The 16,958-nt window shown below is 42.8% G+C and overlaps 1 protein-coding gene across 16 annotated transcripts in view; it reads left to right on the top strand.

Annotated features, from left to right (window-relative positions):
- Positions 1-16,958, top strand: part of LOC148183468 (ubiquitin-associated protein 2-like) — a 227,991-nt gene that overhangs the window by 109,955 nt on the left and 101,078 nt on the right. For all 16 annotated transcript variants that reach the window (XM_088061420.1, XM_088061421.1, XM_088061419.1 and 13 more), the window contains one exon: positions 13,326-13,378. In XM_088061420.1, the coding sequence (XP_087917546.1) occupies positions 13,326-13,378 (53 nt within the window). The remainder of the gene's footprint in view (positions 1-13,325; positions 13,379-16,958) is intronic.

Raw genomic sequence — 16,958 nt, 5'->3', positions numbered from 1 at the left:
TTTTGATCATAGATCAGTTTATACAACACTGAGCCTGCTGGCAATAGATGGGGTCCACCTGTCTCAAAGGGAAAAAAGGCTCTTAGCTCAGGAGTTAACATGGCTCGTTGAGAGAGCTTTAAACTAGATTGGAAGGGAGATGGACGGGACAGGGCCAGGCTTGACAGGTAGTGTGGGAAGAGGAGAACTACAGTGACCACCCAAGTAGCAAAAAGAGACAAGAGGGGATGCCTTGAGCAAGTACAAGCAACCAAAACTGTAACCACAAGACAATACTTAGGGCATTCCCTTGCACCCCCACTGGGATATTGACACACTCAAATACCTCTATAAAGTGCCTGTACAGCAACACATGCATTATGGGAAACAAGCAGGAGGAACTACAGATCTGTGTGCAGTCACAGGGTTTTCATTGTGATTGGGATAGCTCATATGACTGCAGTGCTGTCATGAAGGGCCATGCACTATTTAGGAGATACAGACCAGGAAGATGCAGTGGTAGAGTTGCCCTCTATGTGAGGCTACATGTGGAATGTATGGAGCTCTGTCTTGGGGTGGATGATGAGCGAGTTGAGAGCTTATAGGCTAAGATAAAAGTCAGGCTAGTAAGGGTGACACTGTTGTGAGTGTGTGCTACAGGCTGCCTGAGCAGGAGGAAGAAGTGTATGAGGCCTTCTACAGGCAGCATGAAGCAGCCTCAAAATCACAGGCCCTGGTTCTTGTGGGGGACTTTAACTACCCTGACATTTACTGGAGAAGCAACACAGTGAAGCACAAACAGTCCAGGAGGATCTTGGAAAGCATTGATGACAACATCCTATCACAGGTAGCGGAGGATCCCACAAGGAATGGTGTGCTGTTTGACCTTATACTGACAAACATGGAAAGCCTTGTTGAAGATGTGAAGGCTAGGGGCAGCCTTGGCTGCAGTGACCATGAGATTGTGAAGTTCAGCATTGGGCAAGGAGGAAGAAGGGCAGCATGTAAGATCACAACCATGGACTTCAGGAGAGCTGACTTAGGCCTCCTCAAGGAGCTTCTTTGAAGAATCCCATGGGAATGGGCCCTGCAGGGAAGAGGAGTCCAAGAGCACTGTTCAATATCCAAGCATCACTTCTTCCAACCTCCAGAATGATGCATCACGATAGGCAAGAAGTCAGGCAAAGGGGGAAAGAGACCTGCATGGATGAATAAAGAACTGTCACTACTCAAGCATAAGCAGGAAACACACAGGAGATGGAAGCAGGGTCAGGCCACTTGGAATGAATATAGAGAGGCTGTCAGAGTAATTAGAAATGAGATGAGGAAGGCCATGGCCTATCTGGAATTAAATCTGGCCAAGGATGTTAAGGACAACAATAAGGGCTCCTTCAAATACAACAATAACAAAAGGAAAACTAAGGATAATGTGGGCCCATTACTAAATCCAGGGGGTACCCTGGTGACAGAGGATGCTGAGACAGCAGAGTTACTGAACGCTGCCTTTGTATCAGTCTGCACTGACAAGACCAGCCCTCAGGAATCTCTGACCCAGGAGAGCAGGGTAAAGGAATGGTGGGAGGAAGACATTCATTTTGTCAAGGAGGATTGGGTCAGAAAACACCTAGGCAAACTTGACATCCACAAGTCCATGGGCCCTGATGGGATGCATCCAGGAGTGCTGAGAGAGCTGGTGGACACCATAGCAAGGCCAGTACAATCATCTTTGAAAGGTCATGGAGATCAGGAGAGGTGCCTGAAGACTGGAAGAAAGCAAATGTCACCCCGATCTTCAGAAAGGGCAAGAAGGAGGACCCAGGGAGCTACCAGCCAGTCAGCCTCACCTCAGTCCCTGGAAAGGTGATGAAGCTCCCAATCTGGAGGCCATCTCTACCCATATGGAGGACAAGAAAGTGATCAGGAGCAGTCAGCATGGATTCACTAAAGGGAAGTCATGCTTGACTAGCCTGATTGCCTTCTACAATGAAACAACTACCTGGATGGATCAGGTTTTTGCTTCTGTAGGATTGTTTCCTGTAGTTTTCCTGTTGCTAGATGCTGCAGGCTGTGTGCTGTCCTCCAGTGTTTGCCAAATAAACTCTGCAACAAGTTATGGGACAAAGCGTTTTGCAGATACAGTGGAAGCTATTGACTTCTGCTGCCGTTATATCCATTATATGTTTTTTCTAAAAAATTGCTCTCTCAGGGAAAGATATTTGGCTTATTTTGCCCCAAGGAAAGAGTTAAGAGCTAGGAAAGGAGCCTCCAGAGGTTTTGTTTAGGTCTTGAATTTGAATATGTTGACAGTAGGATTATGGATGGTAGAAGAGGTGTTGTGATCATGTTTTGTTCAAGCTCTGTGAATTTGTGTATGAAACTGGGAGATCCCATGGGAGGGTTGAGTAACCTCTCACTGTCATAGGAGGAAGTTCTTCCAATATTTGCAATTAATCACTGGGTAGAGACATGCATTCATGCAAATTATGTCTGGTACCACAGTAGCTAAGAAATACCTGAAATCAGAAATTAAATGGGAAAATAAACAAATACACCTACCAAAATTTTAAAACTCCAGAACAATTTTCTAGAGCTTCCCATGTGTCCTGGTTTAGGGCAAATTTGGGAGAAAACTTCTAATGGTGCTTCTTTTAGGAAGCAAACTCACGTGGCCCCTTCCCCCCTCCAACCGGTTCGGGAAGAGATTTATCCGAGACAGGTGGAAAAAACCTGTTTATTTAACAGGCAAAGCACTACCCAGCACAAAATGAACAATACCAAATTACAAAACCTCTCGCTTTTTTGAAGATGTGACAAATTCAGTGGGTCTCCCTCCTGTGGGTGTTGGTTTTGGCTTTGTTATCAATCTCTCTGGCTCTGGAAAATGCCGTTGCCCAGGCTAGGCCCCCAGTAGTCTACAGGTGCAAGCTCCCAGTGCTATTTTTGAGTCCCCAGTCCAGAGCAGGTTCGAACTGTTCCAAGAAAAGGGAAAGAAAAACAGTTCAGGAAGACCTCTCTGCTTCAGTTAGCTGGAAAGCCAAGGCGATCTCATCCCCCATTGTTTGTCTGTGTTGTAGTCAAAAATCCCATCCTGAAATGTGGGGGGAGCAAGTACAGTCTGATAACAGACTCGGTGCTTCTTCTTTACTCACTTTTACTCTCAGATGAAGTTTTAATGATACAAAACTTATTTTTGGGCTAGGCAGATGAATGGGGATACAATTTAACATCACAGTCACTCCAGGACATTTTACTCTTTATATCGTCAGCTTACTGATAAAATTAATGTATTTTAACTCTGCACACACATACATATTCACGTAAAACTTCCCCGTTCCACTGAAAAAATGCAAGCAGTACTCATCATGACCCTGTCACATCCCACACCAAGCCACTGAATCTAATCCCCAGGCTGGCGAGCTGTAGGATTCCCTACTCTCTCATTTTATTCACTCAAAACTCCATCTTTTACTTGCTCATACTTTCAACACTTACACATTTTCTTTTATTTCATGTCTGCGTGGTTTAATGTACAGACAATGGCAGTAACATTTTACACAATTATCAGATCTCTCTGAGGTACACATCGTGTTGTTCTATCTTTCTGCATTATCTACTATGTGCATCTTGGTCTTTGAGCAAAGACAACTTCATGAATGGGTTTGTCTGTACTCGAGGCAGAATTGACTCAAACTGTTTTCCTTAACAGGCTTCTGACATGCACTACCGGGACTTTATCTCCATCTACTACATGCAAAGATTCGGATTGGGCAGGACTTGTTCAGTTGGTGGAACTTCTGGTGTTCACTAACTAGGTGGCTTTTGCTAGATGCTGTTCTCAGTTTTTAAAAGATCCCTTACTGTCCTGGTTTAGGGCAAATTTGGGAGAGAACCTCCAAATGGGCGTTCCCCCAGAAAAGCAAATTCAAGCGGTCCCTCCCCCAACTGGTTTGGGAAAAAAGATTTCCTCAGAGAAAAGTGGAAAAAAACTGTTTATTTAACAGAAATTGAATAATATTAAAGAATAAAACCTCTCACTGTTTGATGCGATGACAAATCCAGAAAAAGTCCTTTTCATGTGGTGTAGCTCGGCTCGCTCAGGCTCTTATCAGTCCCTCCGGTGCTGGAAAATGCCAAGGCTTAGGCCCGGGTGGGCCACAGGCGTGAGCTCCCGGGGGTTTGGCTGTTTTTTTCAGTCCAGAGCAGGTTTGAAGAGATCCAAGAAAAAAGAAAAAAAAAAACAGTCCAGGGAACTCCTCTGCCTCAGCTAGCTAAAACTAACTAAAAGCAAAAGAGTAGCTCTGTCCTGCTGTCTGTCCATGCTGCAGACAACACCGTCCAGGAGCAGGATGCAGGGGTTTTTCCTCAACACAAACTGCGCGCTTCTTCTTTCCCCCCGTTCTCTCTCAGAGAGAGTCTTAAAGGTGCAGAACTTAATATGTAACATAAACAAGGCGATTTGGGATGCAAGCATCATAAAGTCATCACAGGACACTTACCTAGTGCCTTCAAGGTGGTTTTCAACAGTCCATTGTACATCTCCACTTTCCCAGCTGCTGGTGCATGATAAGGGATATGGTACTCAATGCCGTGTTCCCTAGCCCAGGTGTTTATAAGGTTGTTTTTGAAATGAGTCCCATTGTCAGACTCAATCTTTTCAGGGGTATTATGCTTCTAAAGGACTTGATTTTCAAGGCCTAGGATGTTGTTGCGGGCTGTAGCATGAGGCACAGGGTAGGTTTCCAACCACCTCGTGGTGGCTTCTACTATTGTGAGCACATAGCGCTTGCCTTGCCAGGCTTCTCCATACTTGTATTATGACTACCGCCCACCGTACCAGAGGGGCTTCATCCTTTTGGCTTGCTTGATTGCAGCACACGTCTCACAGTCATGGATAACTTGAGAAATACTATCTATGGTTAAATCTACCCTTTGGTCTCATGGACACTTATAGGTGGCATCCCTGCTCTGATGGCTTGAGGCATCATGGGCCAATCGAGCTAGGAATAACTCTCTCTTGTGTTCTTAATCTAAATCTATCTTTGACACCTTTATCTTTGCAGCCTGATTTACTTGCTTATTGTTTTGGTGTTCCTCATTAGCCCAACTCTTGGGGACATGGGCATCTACATGATGCACTTTCACTGGTAGTCTCCCTACCCTGGTAGCAATATTTTTCCACTTATTAGCAGCTTAGATTTGTTTTCTTCCACGCTGCCAATTAGCTTCTTTCCACCTTTCTAGCCATCTCTACAAAGCATTGGCCAGTATCCATGAATCAGTGTAGAGGTAGAGCTTTGGCCACTTCTCTTTTTCAGCAATATCTAAAGCCAGTTGAACAGCTTTGAGTTCCACAAGTTGGCTTGATCTACTTTCTCTTTCACTGGCTTCTGCAATCTGTTGTGTGGGGCTCTATATGGCTGCTTTCTATTTCCGGTTCATCCCTACAATGCAACAGGAGTGTGATAGATTGGCATTTAAGAAAACAAAGAGAAACACCTAAGGAAGTTAAAACCACTGGAGGCTGATGGGAGTTTTTATCCTAGCCAACAGCTGGCCATTTCTAAGAATTGACAGCAGTTTTAACCATTGAAAAGTGAGATCAACCTGTGAACACCACCTTAAGACCTAAACCTGGGAATTTCTTTGTCTCTTTGTTCCCTGGCTGTGAAAGGTAACTGAGCTTTAGCTGGCTTCCCATCCCCTGCCCAGCCCATGGGGCCCGGGCAGGGGCTGGGCTGGGCCTGATGCGGCTTCTGGCTGGGAGATGGAGCCTGCGGGGATTGCCCCGGGCTCTGGCTGGGCCAGGCCAGTCTCTGGCTCAGCTGCAGTTTTTTGCTGTGACTGAATTCGCCAGAGACTGCCGAGTAAAGAAAGAAAAGAAGCTCTTGACCTGCAGCAGGCTGAGACAGTGACCACACTCCAGAGCAGCCATGAAGAATCTTCCATCGCAGACAACTCCAGCTGCTGCTCCGGCAGAGATCACAGAACCATCTACAAAGCCTGGGCAAGATTTTAACCCTTTCATTACCCAGATGAGACTTGCAGATTAATCCTTTTTTCCAGAGAAAGAAAAAGAGAGTAATCAACATGTAAAGAGACTTTATAAACTATCAGAGACAGTAAAGAAAATAATTAAGCTTCAGAAAAGGTAGAGAATAAGGAGATGCATTATAAGCTGAAATATTTTTCTGTTAAAGCTATGTAGATGGACAATAGTGTCCTGAAAAAACTCCTTTAATTCATGACAGAGTATATAAGGAGGAATACAGTAGTTCAAAGTGTGGATTTTGAGCAAAAGGTAGAGTAATTATGATACAGTGAGGTGCTGGAACAGAAGGAGAGAAGTAATAGTTGAAGCTTTGGGGACGCTTGAAGCAAAGAAAAAACTTCTGTTTTCCAGGGAAGCTCACAGAGATAGATGAAGAGAACCTTTGCCTTTGAATAACTCATCCTTAAAAATGACATCCCTAGACTCATGGCCCATAACACACCTCAGAGTGATGTGAAATGGGAGGAGAAAATCTGATGACAGATTTCTGGGCAGCTGGCATCAGAAAAATAGAAAGCTATAACAGAAATAGTTTTCTTGTGAGAAACTCCATAGATTAGCAGAAGAAGACTTCTGTTTCCCTACAGAGACTCATGAAAAGATTCTAGCAGGAATTTGGGACTGTTTAAACACCAAAGTTCCAAAGTTTGTTATCTCTATGTTGTCATGTGAACAAGGAAATGCTTGAGTAATGGGGGAGAAAGGAGTTTTCTGGAAGTTTATTCTGGTGTTCTTATTCTTGTAGTTTTGTTAATAAACTTTCTTTATTCCTTTTAAGTTTTAAGCCTGTTTTGCTCTTGTTCTAATCCATTTCTCAACAGCAAGAAATAAGTAAGTTTTCTAGTAATTTTTTTAGTTACTACTTTCAAGCCATGACAAGGAGCTGTTAATGAAAAGAGCGTATCGTGTTTCTTCTGTTGGCAGTTGGTAATACGGTGGAGTTTTTTCAGCCCGTGTCACTTGTTCTTGTTTTTCATTTGTGAGACCAAAATTATCACTTTCAGGCAAATCTATAATTATTTCAAAAATGCTAGGGCGATTCAGTTTACTAATACGGGCACACTGTGTGATAAGAGCAATCCACTTGCTCTGTATGGCACTGGTGGCATGGTGGGTGGAGGGAACTTTTCTTTTGAACATCCATCCCAGCACTGGTAGTCAGGGTGCCAGGAGGAGTTGTGCTTTTATACCAATCACTTCTGAGGAGGCTTAGACTCTTTCATAGGCTGCTAAAATTTCTTTTTCTGTTGGGATGTAGTTGGCTTCAGACCCTCTGTAGCTTTGACTCTAATATCTTAGTGGTCGGCTTCGAGTCTCACCAGGCACCTTCTGCCAAAGGCTCCAGGACAGACCATGGTTCTCGGCTGCAGAGTAAAGCACATTTTTTACATTTGGTCCCATCTTGACTGGGCCAAGGGTTACTGCATGAGCGATCTTCTGCTTGATCTGGGAAAAGGCTTGTTGCTGCTCAGGGCCCCAGTGGAAATTGTTCTTTTTCCGGGTGACTAGGTAAAGAGGGCTCATGATTTGACTCTACTCAGGAATATGCATTCTCTAAAAGTATGGCACTTAAGAAAGCTTGTGGTTTTTTTATTGGTTGGTGGAGAAATTGCCATGATCTTGTTGATGACATCAGTAGGAATCTGACGCCATCCATCTTGCCACTTTACCCCCAGGAGGTGGATCTCACGAGCTGGTCCCTTAACTTTGCTCTTCTTGATGGTAAAACCAGCTTCCAGGAGGATATGGATGATTTTCTTTTTTTTCTCAAACACTTCTGCTGCTGTGTTCCCCCTACACAATGATGTCATCGATATACTGTAGATGTTCTGGAGCTCACTCTTTTTCAGTGCAGTCTGGATCAGTCCATGGCAGATGGTGGGACTGTGCTTCCACCCCTGGGGCAGTTGGTTCCAGGTATACTGCACTCCCCTTTATGTGAAGGCAAACTGAGGCCTGCATTCTGCTGCCAGAGGAATGGAGAAAAATGTATTGGCAATGTCAATAGTGGCGTACCACTTTGCTGCCTTGGACTCCAGCTCGTACTGGAGCTCCAGCATGTCCAGCACAACAGCGCTCAGTGGTGGAGTCACTTCATTCAATGCACGATAGTCCACAGTCAGTCTCCATTCTCTTTCAGATTTACTCACAGGCCAAATGGGGCTGTTGAAGGGTGAGTGGCTTTTACTGACCACCCCTTGGCTCTCCAGCTCTCAGATTATCTTATAGATGGGGATCACAGCATCTTGAGTTGTTCTATACTATTGGTGATGCACTGTTGACGTGGCAATTGGTACTCGTTGCTCTTCCCCCTTCAGAAGTTTTACTGCAGATGGGTTTTCTGATAATCTAGGCAAGGTGTTCAGTTGTTGGATGCCCTCTGTCACTACAGCCACTATCTCAAATGCCAACCTGACGTGGTTTTAAAGCAGTAACTAAAAAATTACTAGAAAACTTACTTATTTCCTCCTGTGAGATATGGATTAGAAGAAGAGCAAAACAGGCTTAAAACTTAAAAGGAATAAAGAAAGTTTATTAACAAAAACTATAAGAATAAGAAAACCAGAATAAATCTTCCAGAAAACCCTTTTCTCCCCCACTACTCAAGCATTCCCTTGTTCACATGACAACATAGAGACAAAAAACTTTGGTGGTTAAAACTGTCCCAATTTTGCTATAGTTTCTTCATCAGTCTTTGTAGAGAAAAATAAGTTCTCTTCTGCTAATCTATGGAGTTTTTCACAAGAAAACCATTTTTCTCATGGTTTTCTATTTCTCTGATGCCAGCCGCCCAGAAAAACTCTGTCATCAGTTCTCTTCTCCCATTTCACATCACTCTGAGGTGTGTTACGGGTCATGAGTTTAGGGGTGTCATTTTAAGGATGAGTTATTCAAAGGCAAAAGTTCTCTTCATCTGTCTCTGTGAGCATCTCTGGAAACAGAAGTTTTCTCTTTGCCTCTTAAGGGCAACAAATTTTCAACAACTCCCACTTCTCCGATTCTGTTCCAGCATCACATAAAATTACAGCTACTTCACCATTTGCTTAAATCCACACTTTGGAATACTCTATTCCCCCCAAAATACTCTTTCATGAATTAAAGGAGTTTTTCAGAACATTATTGTCCATCTCTATAGTTTTAGCAAAAGAATATTTCAGCTTATTAAAGCACCTCCTTATTTTCTTTCCCCATCTGAAGCTTAATTCCTTTCTTTGCTGTCTTTGAGAGTTTATGTTGTCTCTTTACCTGTTGATCACTCTTTCTTGCCCTCTTCTTAGAAAAAAGGATTAAATCTGTAAATCTCATCTGGGTAATGAAAGTGTTAAAATCTTGCTCAAGCCGCAGGTGTTCATGGTGCCAGGTTTCAGCTCAGCGGCGCTTAGAGCTCAGGAGCTTCTTGGAGAAAGGTTCAGCCACCCCGGAGGCTTTCCGGGAAGCTGCAGCAGAGCTTGGCCTGGCCTGGGCCCGGGAGAAGCCCCGCAGGCCCCATGTCCTGGCCGGGAGCCACGGCAGGCCCAGCCCAGCCCCCACCGGGGCCGCAGGGCCTGGGTAGGGGACGGGGGGCCAGCTGGAGCTCTGTTACCTTTCACAGCCAGGGAACAAAGAGACCAAGAAATTCCCAGGCTTAGGTCTTAATGTGGTGTTCACAGGTTGAGCTCACTTTTCAATGGTCAAAACTGCTGTCAATTCTTAGAAATGGCCAGCTGTTGGCTAGGAGAAAAACTCCCATCAGCCTCTAGCAGTTTTAACTTCCTTAAGTGTTTCTCTTTGTTTTCTTAAATGCCAATCTATCACACCACCTGAGTCTTTTTGGGTCTTTGAAATACCCACTTTGGAGGAAGTCTATACCCAAAATGCATGGGGCCTCTTGACCTGTCACAATAGGGTGGTTCTTCCACTCACTTCCAGTCAGGCTCACATCTGCTTCTACTAAGGTAAAATCTTGAGATCCCCCTGTCACAGCAGCGAATGAAACAGATTCTGCCCCCACATGTTTCAATGAGATTAATGTGCACTGCACACCAGTATCGACCAAAGCCTTATATTGTTGTGGTTCAGAAGTGCCAGGCCAATAAATCCACACAGTCCAAAAGGCACAGTTTTCCCTAGCCTCTACCCAGCTAGAGGCAGGGACCCTCTAAGCTTGGTTATATTTTTTTTCCTTGGGTATATGTCTTGGAGCTTCCTTCAAGGGGATCAGACATGTCATCATCGTCATACCTGGCAGTTTGGCTACAGGCAATTGGAGTTGCTTCCCTTTTGGTGGAACTTCTTTTCTGATTCTTGCTTTCCTTCAATTCATGCACCTGTTGTGCCAGAGACGCAGTAGCTTTCCCATCCCATCTTTTCATGTTTTCTCTGCAATCACACAGGAAGAACCACGGTATTGAGAGACCACCAGTTTATTCACCAGCCTTCACAGAAGTAAACGTGAACACCGTTTATTTCTATCTTTAGCACACCTTTTATAGGGTTCTACAGGGTCCGCGGGCAGAGCAAGCTACTATTGGCTAACACACACAGGTTTACATTTTTTCTCCTACGCACAAGGATATTGTTTTGCTTTACTCTCTCTTCTGCAGGAAGGTTTCAAGGACTTGAGACTTTAATATCACGACTTATTTCAAAGGCTGGTTTGTGCATACAGGCCTTTACTAATATATAAAATATATCAACACCACAGCTCAGCTCGTGGGGTGTACTTTCTCTCCATATCTGGGGAACATCTGCATTGGGTACCAGGTCTTCTGATCTGTACTGCTGAAATTTGGAGAAAGCCCTCTTTAATCTCCTCCCTGAGTTTCTTGTGGTTCTCCTCTATCTTATCTTTTAATTTCTGCAGACGTGTTTCCACAGCTGTGATTCTTGCATGTTTTGGGCCATGCATGGCATCTGCATATGCTCAGAGCTTCTTTGCCATATCAAGCACGGTCTCCTCCCTGTCATCCCGCTTCATTATTACTAAAGCAGAAGCATATTCTTGTGGCCCAAATCGTACTAGTTTTCGCTACATCACAGATGTACATGGCACCAAGTCTGGATTCCTAGTTGGTATGTCATCTGAAAAGAAAATCTTTGCCACTGCCATTTCTCTCAGGCGTTGGATCCCTTGTTTGATGGTTTTCCACTGCGTTTGCTGCATGTAGAGATCATCTACGCACAGATATCTTTGTGCCACACTTCCCAGGACCCGTGCCCAGAGACTGTGAGGGTTAGCCCCCCTCAACATCTCCTGGTCGATAACCAGATCATGTGACAGGGATCTCAAATGCCTTGCTTCAGTGCCATCTAGAATTGTGGCCTCTCCTGCAGCATCCCAAAGACAGACTAACCAACTGATGGTAGATTCATCAGATCGTCAAGTGCAGTCTTTCCTCAGGCCACGAAGATCTTTCAGGGAAAAGGACTCAATATGAGCCTTTGATCTTGTGTCAGTTGCTTTGATTCTTGATTTTATATCAGGAGATGTTGAGGGTCTTTCTCTAGCATCATCATCATCATCCACTGGTTGATCAGTTTTGCTTGTGCACTTTCCTCTTCTCATGCTAGTAGCAACAGCCATTGGTTGAGGCTTGCTGTTTTGTTTAGCTACCGGCTTTGTAACTGGGGGGTTGGCTGCAGCTTGAGTGACTGGGGTAGCTGTTGGTTTATCTCCCTGTCCCCTTTCCCCTGTTTGATGCCTTACAGTATCTAGCAGCGTACGATAAGCATATGCCAGCTTACTGCAATGATCTTTTTTGTCTTTGGAGTCATCATGACACTTCTCTTTCAGGTATTTCCCCACCTCAGCTGGGTTCTGAATTTTTTCATGTGGAAAGTCTCAAACTATAGGGTCAGAAAATTCCTTCAGATTTTGGCCCATATCCTCCCATTCTCCACACCACTCGGGATTTTCCACGCCTGGGTCAGGGGTCTCATCAGTCCCTCTAGAAATCTCAGCCCTCATTCTAGAGAAGTTGCAGACTGTATAGAGGAAACTTACCAGATTAAATGCCAGAAAGATGGTCTCTTTAACATTCAGGGGGAACTGAACCTTCTCCAATAGTGATGTGACAGATTCAGAGGAGAAGAAGGAAAGGAAAGGCTGGAAAGCCTCATCCCCTGCTCCTCCTCTAACAAACTGGGTGCATAACAATAAGCATGAACCATTCATACTTGGAACAGACTCCAGCACCTTAATAAACTTCCTACTAATCATTATCACTAGGTCCAGCCCAATAGCTATTCTAATCCGTGCCCCTCTACTGTAAAAACTATGTGTTAGGGACAATAACGGAGCTATTTCTGGATAAGAAAATAAACCGAGGGATCATAAAGGCATTAAAACCTTAAAAAAGCCTAGCGACCAGAAACACATGAAGTCCTCCATCCCAAAAGACATTATTAATTCAAACAGCATGGCTACCGACTGCTTATCTTATCTCAATACAGAGTAATTGCCACCTAAATACAGTCAGTACAGGGTTTTTCCACTATCTCATGCCCCACATTGGGTGTCAATTTAATGTATTTGTCCTGGTTTAGGGCAAATTTGGGAGAAAACCTCCAGTGGGGCCTCTTCTACGAAGCAAACCCACGTGGCCCCTGCCCCCCTCCCCCCCCAACTGGTTCGGGAAGAGATTTTTCCGAGAGAGGTGGAAAAAACCTGTTTATTTAACAGGCAAAGCACTACCCAGCACAAAATGAACAATACCAAATTACAAAACCTCTCGCCTCTCTGAAGATATGACAAATTGAGAGGGTCTCCCTCCTGTGGGTGTTGGCTTTGTTATCAATCTCTCTGGCACTGGAAAATGCCGTTGCCCAGGCTAGGCCCCCAGTAGTCTACAGGTGCAAGCTCCCGGTGCTTTTTTGAGTCCCCAGTCCAGAGCAGGTTCGAACTGTTCCAAGAAAAGGGAAAGAAAAACAGTTCAGGAAGACCTCTCTGCTTCAGTTAGCTGGAAAGCCAAGGCGATCTCATCCCCCATTGTTTGTCTGTGCGGTAGTCAAAACCCCATCCTGGAATATGGGGGGAGCAAGTACAGTCTCTGATAACAGACTCGGTGCTTCTTCTTTACTCACTTTTACTCTCAGATGAAGTTTTAATGATACAAAACTTATTTCTGGGCTAGGCAGACTAATGGGGATACAATTTAACATGACAGTCACCCCAGGACACCATGTTTCCAACCACTATCTCCTTACTTTGTGTTCTACAAATAATGAAAACAGGACTGCTTATAAAGCAGAATGGTTGAAATATGACATTGTGCTTTTAGCTCGTAATTGTTTTCTTTCTTTCCTCTAATTCCAATAGGAGCATGGAAAAACTCAGTAGAAGAATGGACTGCAGAAGATTGGAATGAAGATGTAAGTGTGCCTTGTTATGTAGACCCATTGATTATTTACCTTCTTCAGAGGTTCTGTGTTCTCTTCAAAAATTAAATGTTTAAAATAATACTTTGTATGCATGCAGTGATATTTCGTATTGTGGTTTTTTGCTACAGTTCCTGTTTAAAATATATAAGCTGTTTATTAGAATAAAATTGAATCAAGAAATATTGATTTTTTCTTGGTGGACAATATATAGATAATAAAATTTTAAGTTTTATCCCAAATTATTTATTTATGAATTATAATTCTCCACTGCTCAATGCTGGTAGGTGTTAACCGCATACTTCCCCCTATTACGTAAGGATTTAAAGCCATATTATCATGAGACTTTTATGTAATTAAGTGCTGAAGTTTACTATCAACTTTCAACTCCTAGTTTGATGTTTTTTGTCTTAAATCTTCATGATTGTTCCCATTACTCCACTTCATGTTCATAATCTTAAAAAAGGAGCTAGTAATACATTGAGAGACCACCAGCTTTTTCACCACTCTTCACAGAAGTAAATGTGAACGCTATTTATTTCTATCTTTAGCACACTTATATAGGGTTTTACAGGGGCAAGTTACTATTGGCTAATGCACATAGGTTTACATTTTTTCTCCTGTACACAAGAATATTGTTTTGTTTTATTCTCTCTCCTGCAGGAAGGTTTCAAGGGCTTTAGCCTTTAATATCACAACTTATTTCAAAGGCTGGTTTGTGCATACAGGCCTTTACTAATATATAAAATATAGCAACAATTCCCCCTTTCTCTTTTTGCACAAACCAGGCTTTGGATGTGACTCATTCTATACTCTTATGAAGACAAGATAACATACAACTTAGACTTTCAGCCCAGTTAGCATTATAAGTAAAGTCCGTCCCCCTTCTAGCACAAGAGACCTCAACCATCCAGTGATGCCCCAGCTGGCGAACCAACTTCCAGTGGGGTCACTACCTTCTTTCAGGGCATGTAACCCATCCTGTAGCTGTTGTAGTTGCTTATGGATGGAAGCTGAATGATCAGTAAGATTCAGACAGCACTTGCCTTCAAACTCCTCACAACCATGTCCTTGTGCTAAGATCAAGAAATCAATTGCAGCTCAATTTTGTAATACTGCATGACGTACACTACTCACATCGGCTGAAAGTTCACTTAACATTGTAGATATTAAGTTCAATTCTTTCTTAGTCTAACAAGCGAGCTTTTTTAGAGTTGCTAAGCCTTAATTCATTCAGGCTTCGCTTTGACTGTTTGATGTTTTTTATTTTGCTAGCTACATTCAGCAATTGGTGTAAGCTTAGATGGAACAAAGTTAGTTTCCCAAGATAACAGGGTCCTCCATGTGGATTAGCAGGAATTCCATTCCATGCTCTATCTCCACAGATTAGGAATATGGAACTAGGTAATTGCTTTGGTAATTGTCCTGTGAGATTGCGCTGTTAGTAAAAAGCTTTACTTTCAATGGTAGTAACGAGATCAGCTATAGGGTTGACTGCAGCCCAGTGCTGGATTACTTTGTTAGAATGGCTTTTGTCAGGGGCTCAAACATTATTCATCCACCTGAGGTATTGGTGGAACTTAACAAATCTGATTCTTCTGGGGGCTGTATGGCAACATTGAGAACTTTGGTAATTTTTGCTTGCCAACAGGCTTCAAGTTGTCTAGATGTGAAGCCAACAGTGCGATTGCACTCTTGCAACATTGCCAATCGATTCAGTCGAGTCTCATTACTAACTAAACCCTTAAATGCTTGAGGATCCCATTCAGGGACTCCTACAAGACAGGTACGAAAAGGACCTCCAGGTGTGGCTAGGCTCAAACACATTGACCTTTGGCCAGTTCAATGTGCCAGAGTGACCCATATGTTCTGTCGCTTTTGGATGTTATTTAGCAGACAGTTGGTCGGGACTATAGACAACACTATTACCATAAGCAGTTTGTTCCATGTAAATGACACCATGCTTGCAGAATCACAGCTAAAACTTTAACGTTAAATGAACTTTCAAAGATGTTTACACTAGCTCTTGAAGGGGGGATGCTTGTACTTTATACTAATATAACAATTACTACATAGGCTAAACTCTTTATCTTAAACTATTATCTAACTACTTTTAACACACGTGCTCTGGAATATATGTAGTCTAAGCATGAAAGCAATTCATGCTTAAGAAAGGGTAAACACACAACTACAATTTGCTTTATATACAATTAGATGGAGTCTGTACATTTTTCTTAGATCTTCTACAGAATTTCCTTCACAAACAGACTATGATTGAATACGATTCAGTCTTGGAACGTTCACTGCTCCTGTGATGTCAGCTGGCAGCTGATTGGTGACTGAGGGCTTTGATGTTCAAGTTGTTCTTCACATCCTTCTAAATCTTAAAACAGAGAATAACTGAAAAATTGGTAGAGACACAACATCATAATAACAACATAAAATTTCTGTTGGCAACTGTCTGTGTAGTGTTCAGACACAACTGTGTCCTGACAGCTCCACTTCTGATCTGTGTCTGGAGTACTAAGGCTGTGTGGTGACTTATCTATTCACTGGATCTCATGTGTTCAGAGGCAGACAGTCTGGTCAGATGAAGAGGTGACCTTTTTGAACCTGTCAACAAAACACAGACATTTCTCCCCTTGAAGTTAATGAATTGCACTAATCAAATGCTTTTAGGGCATCAATTTCCCATGTTTTTTAATAAAAAAATAAAAATGAGATGTACTTCTGTTATACACATCAACATTAACACAAAACCATATACGCAGTGAATAAGAACTTATAGCAGTTAAAAATCAATCAAATTATAAACATTATTAATAACATATGTGATATAAAACTACTATTAATTACTAAAACACTGCACCAGCATCCCATAGTTTGCAAACAAACAGAAACAAAAAAAATCAGTGAAGGATTGGATAACCAGCTCCGGAAATGATTCTCCAAGCCCACTTCAAAATTGATCCAGCTGTCATATTAATAGGGTCAAATTGCTGAGTCAAAAAGTGACTCAAATAGTGATTTGGTACAGAAAACATCTGGATCTGTTGGCAAACATTCCATCCAGGTAAAGTCAAGGCTTGGCCAGGGCCTGGGCTTTAAACTGGAAAGATGCCTCTTAACATATTTCTAAAACAAGGTTCTCAATAGTAGCAGCTATGAGATGCTTACAGCACAGCAAACTGTTAAAATGCATTTGTACAAAGCAAATGATCAGGAGCCTTAGGTACCAGACCAATTAAACCATGCAGCAGTTGGTTTAATCTGAAGCCTCTCCTATGGCAGCTGATCTTCAACAATGATACATCTTCTTAAAATTCTGGAAACACTGAAAATTAAGAAAGCTATAACAAACAAAACTGCAGAGATTGCAACAACCAATAGAACTCCCAGTGAAGTCAAGGGTGTCACAGACTGCATTCACTTCTATCCACAAACAGGTGTTCACCAGCGTTCTGTCACAGCTATTTCAGTTGTAGCTATCTTCATCTCTCTAGGAAAATAACTATACTTTGCAGTTTAGACAAGTGTCTCCAACAAAACATAAAACAATTTAAATTAAACAATA

This window comes from Pseudopodoces humilis, chromosome 12 (assembly GCF_049639895.1).
Source record: "Pseudopodoces humilis isolate 2021_Gansu_Grassland_sample_001 chromosome 12, ASM4963989v1, whole genome shotgun sequence".
Classification (NCBI taxonomy): domain Eukaryota; kingdom Metazoa; phylum Chordata; class Aves; order Passeriformes; family Paridae; genus Pseudopodoces; species Pseudopodoces humilis.
This window is presented reverse-complemented; position numbering and strand designations above follow the sequence as displayed.